The sequence below is a fragment of the Durio zibethinus genome, chromosome 19 (genome assembly GCF_047325235.1).
Source record: "Durio zibethinus cultivar Kanyao isolate XHJ-2024 chromosome 19, ASM4732523v1, whole genome shotgun sequence".
Classification (NCBI taxonomy): Eukaryota; Viridiplantae; Streptophyta; class Magnoliopsida; order Malvales; family Malvaceae; genus Durio; species Durio zibethinus.
The window spans coordinates 3,825,520-3,832,161 of record NC_143180.1 but is presented as its reverse complement, the minus strand read 5'-3'; the positions used below and the strand labels follow the sequence as shown (position 1 = coordinate 3,832,161).

The window sequence follows — 6,642 nt, the reverse complement described above, 5'->3', positions numbered from 1 at the left end:
ATAGAAATATAAATTAGCAAATTCTGTGGCTTTCAAAGGAAAATTAAAGCTCTGTTTGGTTCAATTAAATGGTGAAAAAAAAAGAAGAAGAAATTTTGGATTAAGAATGAAAAAGGATAGAAAATTAAATACAAAAACTCAAGTGCTTTTATAGAACTTTAGTAGGTTGAGCATGTAATTCATCAAGATTAATTGTAAAAACGAACCGCATTTTTTTTTTTCTCTTGAAACTCTCCTAAAACTAGAGTGAGTTTTCTCCCTAGGCTAAGCCTGTTGCCTGTTGTGCAAAGGTGGGAGTCTTATAGCTTCTGGTAAAGCAAACACATACAATGACAGTAGGAGCCATGTTGCTCATGCAGTCATGTCCAATGTTGCGCAAGGTAATGCTTTAAGTAGTTCCCAAGAAAAAAATGGCGGTGCTGCTTGGAACTGGTTGAGCAAGATGAGTTTCTTGAAGAAACTGAATAACCTTACGTTGTGTTTGCCCCATTGCTACTAAGTGCTACATGTGGTGATGAAGTTAAGGGATGAGATGGCAGGTCTTCTGCTTACATGTAAAAAAATTACCTATTACGGTAAATAAAAATAAAAGTACTCTTATTAGGGAATTAAGATTTCTTAATACCTTAGTTTGGGAAGCTGTGCCTGTGGCATCAAATTCGATAATTCTATCATATTCCAGCATTTCTGGTTGATTCAAAGAGGAAAATCTTAATGAAACCTTTCTCAGTAGATGTAATAGCTAAAAAAATTTTTTTTTTCATGTGACAGTGTTATAACCTTTCATTGATCATATGCAAGAGCAGCTCCAATAGTGGGATAAACAAGTTTGGCCACTATAGTCACATAACAGGATTATGAAGCTTAACTAGTTCAGGAAGAGTCTACAAAGAAGCAAAACTGGACACTGCCACATTAAGGAGACAGAACATATTTCCAGCTTCAAACAAAATATTTCTCATCATCGATTAAAGGCTTGGTGCAGACACGCTTAATCCTTCAAGAATCTATCATGGTTTACCATAAGCTTTTTTTCCTTTTTTTTAAATCTCAAGATGAAGCCGGAATACCTGGTTTGTGAATTTGAATAGCTGTTCTAGACAAACTAGCTTCAAGCTCATTTAACTCATCCATGTCAAGTTCATCCTCGTCGTCGTCCTCATCATCAAGAAGGATATCTTCAGAACCAGCAGCTGCACTAGTTACACTGCTTGGCCCAGCTGCTGCTGAATCATCCTTGACCTGAAATTGAAGACAGTGAAAATGAGGTGAGAGAAAAAAAAAAAAATGTATTTGAAGTTTTCCTGATGCTTAACAGTTAAAAGAAGTAAGCCTCCACAAAATATGAGTTTCTACCCAACCTAAATCAGATGATTTTAGCATGGTTATCCATTAAAATTCTATGTATCAGATCCAAGATAAATAACAGATTCTGTTCCAATCCATGCTCTCAAGCATAGGGGTGTAAAAGAACAAAATATTTGACGAACAATTCGTAAACATATTCGGTTTCTGTTCGTTTATATTCATTTATTAAACTTAACAAATGATCACGAATAACATTTAAAGGTTTGTTAATGAAACGAACAGATCATGAACATAACAAAGTTCATTCATGTTCGATGAACAATTCATGAACATGCTTTGTTTCTGTTCATTTATTAATCTTAATAAACGATCACGAACAACATTTCCTGGTTCATTAATTAAACAAACAAATCAAGAACATAATAAAGTTCATTCATGTTTGGTTCGTTTACACCTCTGGTCAAGCATTTGCAAAATCCAAAGAAGCATCAAAGAATAAGGCACCAATATTCAATACATGGAATAATCCACAACTGACTTCACAGGAGATGAGCTCAGTTCTCTTTCAATTTTTCTGTTTAAGATAGGATGTGAAGTAATACTATTGTATTCTATTAAAAGTGCATTGCTAACGTATGGCTAGAGAACAAATGAAATACTAAAGGGTATCCAAGATTTCAATATGAGGTACTGCACTGCGAAACATGATAGCTCCGGTACTCCACTCTACAAGTAACATTCCATATAAATTAATAACTATACATGTACAAATCAAAACACTTAAATGCATGTTCTCTTGTTGCGTTCAAAAGCAGGCAGGTATGCTGAAAGAAGAGAAGAAGAGAGGAAGGTAGGTGATCAAAAAAGCTAGAGATAAAGAAAGCACGAGTGGAGAGCCCAAAACTTTTAGAAAAAGAAAAAGTAAATATATTGATTTTGATAGTTGGGATTTTAATATAAAAATTGCTTCGCTGTTTATCACACAAGCTGCTGCAGCAACATCCCCTCTTTATTGTTTTTGTCAAGAGAAAGGATAGGGAAAAGGAGAAAAAACAAATAAAAAGCAATCAATAGAGATTAGAGGAAGCAGATAGAAACTTAAGGCTCTAGATTGTTGTAAATTGGAAGCAGAAAATTTAACCTATGGAGGAATAAGCAGGCCCTTTGGTGCATGTATGTGGGTGGGGAAGATAGAACAGGGATGTAGGTTGACCAGAAAAACAAGTTTCCGGTGCCAAGTAGTTATCAATGAGACTGAGGGCTAGTAGTACAAGAATTACCTTCTGCTCAGTAACCTCAGGTTCTTCTTCTCTCTGATATTCCTCATATGCCTCAGCATCATCCACAAACAAACTTGCGTCCGAGAGAAACAACTCACGACCACTGAAATTGATAAACAAATGAATAAAAATGTTCAAATAGAATATTTTCAATACAGACCAACCTGCAGGAAGATAATACCTCATGCGATCATTCTTAGCCCTCTCTGCTCGTTGTGCAGCCAAGCTAGCTTCTCTTTCTTCCATCTTTTTTGTCTTCCATTGCAAAAAGAGCTCAGTAGTCATTGGAGTTGATGCTGTTATTTTTGAACGCTGATATAAACAGACAAACAATAAGAACAAGACCGAATACCATCACAGAAAACAAGAAATAGTTTACACATTTGAGCTAAAATGGTCATTTCATCAAAGGGAGAAAGAAAAAGGAAACCTGAAATGGTCCTTGTAAGTTGTGATATAGCATAAAAAGTAGAAGCAAATCACAACTTAGCAAACTTATGTATGATAATTTACCTGGTTTTCAATCTCTTCCTCAATAGGAATCTTCTCACTCTCTTCCTCCAAAAGTGCCTTCATTTGAGACTTCAAAATATATCCTGGAGGAAGAGCATGTCTGTAGTGACAATCCTTGCCACCATTTGGGCATGCCCAGAACCAACCATACTGTTTCTTTTCCACAGCTTCTAGAAAGTATTTGCAAACCTGTGCACATGTATTATAAACAATCAACAAATAATGATGCTTTGCCACATTTAACTGCACAAAGAAATTGGATCACAAACAATAAATGTTATTGAAGAACAACAAACAAAATGGGATATGTTAAGATTGGCTTGTGAGTTGTGAAGAATAATGGCCAAAAATCACCTAAGAGGCTAAGACCATTAAGATCCAAAGAATGATCATGGAGATCTACATAGTAGTTCATTAACTAGTTTTCATTCTTCCAATTCAAAATAGCCAATTATTATCAACCAAAATTAAAATTAACCAATAACACATAGTGATTATCATTACTACAAAAATCTGAGCCAACTAGATGAAACCTAATTGCCAACAAATTTTTAGACCTTCTAAGTTGTTACCCTTAATTACGCTAAATTTTAGCCCCCAAAATCATTCTTTCATTGCTACCCTTCATCACCGAGAAAAAGAGAACAGAGCAGAAACTTTAAATGTCAAGATATGATTAGCCAAAATACCATCAATGCTTTATGACAATAATAGATTGAGTGGGAAATAGATTACGTACAATCTCAGTGGGCTTATTCTGGTTATATTCTGTTTTCTTCGATTCCACAACCTTCTCAAGTGTCTCTTGGTCCCAGTCCTCCATTGTTTCTTAAGGAAAAGAACCAAAAAAAAAAAAAAAAAATCAAAATCCCATTGGTAAGAAGAAGAGTCAAAATATTGCATAATAGCTACATGTCTATTAATTACCTTGATCACGCTTGTCACTGTAAATATCAATCTTCTCACCCTTCCGCTGAACATTCAAATCATGCGAAAACTTGCACTTAAAACCTTTTGTGCATTGTCCCACTTTAAAAAATTCACACACAATGGACTTGGGATCCACACCTATCCAATACCCCAACTTCCATTATCGACAAAGCCAACCCAGTTTTTAAATATAAAACACAAAACCAACAAATAATTCAGTTCAAAACAAAAAATTATACATACCTACTGGTACTTTCGGTTGTGTAACAGCAATTTTAAACAAATCATTCAACTCCTTCTCTTTTGCTTTCTCTTCCTCTTTCTTTTTCTGTTCATACCATCCAAAAAAAAGTGTAATCCAGTTACTATAACTATCATCCAATTCATTTTAGTTATCATAAAATGAAAAAAATCTGGCCCTCCTAATTAAATTCCCAAGCTTCTTTGTTAACAATAATTACCAAACTCCATCTGAACGTTCCCAAATTCAAATTCCTTACATTACAATTAGAACAGCATCAAATATCTAATTTTTACTATTATCAAACATCTGAATGTGTGGAAGTTGCTAAAAAGTTTTAAAAGAAGGTAAAAATAAACTAAAATGCACCGTAAATTCAAATATAATTGTTGCATATAAGAGCAAAACAACCCATTTTGCTATATAATTTAATTAAATGTTTTTTTTTAATTTTCATATAAAAAAATTAGCACTAATATTTGCTTCAATATTCAATATTCATATTCAAATAAGCAAATAATAAACATAAAAAAAATTATTCATTTCATATAAAAGTAAAATCATGGATTTTTATAATTAAAAAAGTTAAAATTTTCCATATAAAAAAGAATTCAAGTTTTTTTTTAATTGAAATAAACAGAAAAGTACCTTGGCGGCGACTTTAGACGGATCGGGTTTGGGTTGAACAGCTTGTTGAAGACTTTGAACATATTTCTGAACATTTTTACTTTTGTTTTTGTTCTTCAGACCGAAGGTTTTGTCTTCAACCACTTTTTGCTTTTTTGCCAAATCGGCTTTCGATTTCGCTTGCTGCTTTGGGGGCATCGTTTGGGAATCAGAAAATTAAATTAAATTAACTAATTAAAATCAAAATTAAAAAAGAAATTAGTGAAAATTTGAAGCTTTATTGCAGAGGAGGAGGACTAGGAAATAGGGTTTTAAGATGGATTAATTAATAGAGCGGAGATGGAGAAGGTATAGAAAAGAGGGGAGGGCTTTTTGTGTTATTTAGTTGAAATGACGACTTTCTCCTCGCTAAAGGTTTGAATGGTATATTATTTTTTTTTGACAAAAAGAATTAAGTTTATTAATTTTTAAGTGTAAACTAAGTGAAAAAAATTTTAATGATTAAATTTTTTATTAATTTAATAATTAAAATTAAGCACTTAACAATAAAAAATTTAATATAATAAAAGATTAAAATATATTTACATTGAAATATTTACAAAATTATTAACAAATTAAATGATAATATAAATCATAAGAAATTCATAAGATTAAGATTTAAAATGAAAAAGGAAAAATTTCTAAATTTAAAGATTATAAACACAATTTAAGAAAAAGATTTTGTTAGCATTACAAAAATTTTAAGTGTGATTTTAGAATCAAATTAGTTTAATATTATTATGTATTTCTCAAACTAAATTCTTTAAATATAAGTTTAAAAAAAACTAATTCCTAAGGTCTTAGTGGTAATTTAACTCAACCGGTGCCCTTGCCCAAGTATAACTCTTTTCACTTGGGAGCTCCAGTGCTCCACGATGTAAACAACTCTCTTGTCCTTCCCTTCCTCCAAAGCTCCACTTTCCCAAATCCTAACCCCAAAGCCTAGAACCCCATTTTTTTCACTTTCCCAAACCCCTATTCCCTACCATCAGAGCAGCCATTCGCGTACCAAAAAGAAGCAACAGTTGAAACAGTTAAAACCCAGTTGGAAAACTGTTGCCTTTTGGCTGCTATAAAGTACACAGGTTTCACTGTTAAGCAATTACAGGATTTGCGTACATCACTTCCTGAGTTATCCGAGTTACTTGTTGCTTAGAACACTTTGGTTTTGAAAGCCATTGATGGAACTCCTTGGGAAGCTTTGGAACCATGTATGAAAGGCATGAATGCTTGGCTTTTTGTTCATAGTGAAGAAATCCCTGATGCTGTTAAACCTTAGAGGGCGTTTCAGAAGGAAAAGAAAGTTGAAAATGACTTTACTGGGGCTGTTTTTGAAGGGAGATTTTATGGTCCTGGAGAGTTTAAGCAGTTGGAAAATATGCCTACGAGGGCTCGGATTTATGCTAAGGTTTTGGGAAGTTTACAGAGTCCTACTATTGGACTTGTTCGGACACTCCAAGCTCCTGCCAGGAATGGTTTTGAAGGCTTATGTGAAGAAACTGGAAGAGGAAAGTGGTGGACAATAATGGGGTTTTGAAGATTGCTTGCTGGAGAATGGAGGTTTCTTGTATTTGTAAGTGCAATTTAAGAAAACCCCTTTTGTGTTGTTGCATTCAAAGAGAGAATTATGTCAAATGTGCTAATTTGAATTGGTGATGTTGGAATCTCGTTGCAAGATATAAAATTTTTTCAGTGATTCTTTTG

General features: G+C 33.5%; 1 protein-coding gene and 1 pseudogene across 1 annotated transcript; one reads left to right on the top strand and one right to left on the bottom strand.

Moving 5' to 3' along the window:
• Nucleotides 1-736: 736 nt before the first annotated feature.
• LOC111310280 (zinc finger CCCH domain-containing protein 11-like) lies at nucleotides 737-5,248 on the bottom strand. The gene is made up of 8 exons (XM_022909583.2): nucleotides 4,921-5,248; nucleotides 4,275-4,359; nucleotides 4,029-4,169; nucleotides 3,841-3,929; nucleotides 3,102-3,290; nucleotides 2,770-2,900; nucleotides 2,589-2,691; nucleotides 737-1,242 (listed from the first exon to the last, which is right to left on the bottom strand). The coding sequence occupies exons 1-8, from the start codon at nucleotides 5,095-5,097 to the stop codon at nucleotides 1,051-1,053; spliced, it is 1,107 nt and encodes a 368-aa protein (XP_022765318.2). The 5' UTR covers nucleotides 5,098-5,248; the 3' UTR covers nucleotides 737-1,050.
• On the top strand, nucleotides 5,239-6,642 carry LOC111309831 (large ribosomal subunit protein uL10c-like; annotated as a pseudogene).

Excerpts from the sequence above, each read along its gene's own strand:
- LOC111310280 (XM_022909583.2), bottom strand. The coding sequence starts at position 5,097 with ATGCCCCCAAAGCAGCAAGCGAAATCGAAAGCCGATTTGGCAAAAAAG. Across the intron at positions 4,170-4,274 it reads ACAACCGAAAGTACCAGTAG|GTGTGGATCCCAAGTCCATT; the intron begins GTATGTATAATT and ends GGTATTGGATAG. Across the intron at positions 2,901-3,101 it reads AGGAAGAGATTGAAAACCAG|CGTTCAAAAATAACAGCATC; the intron begins GTAAATTATCAT and ends TGTTTATATCAG.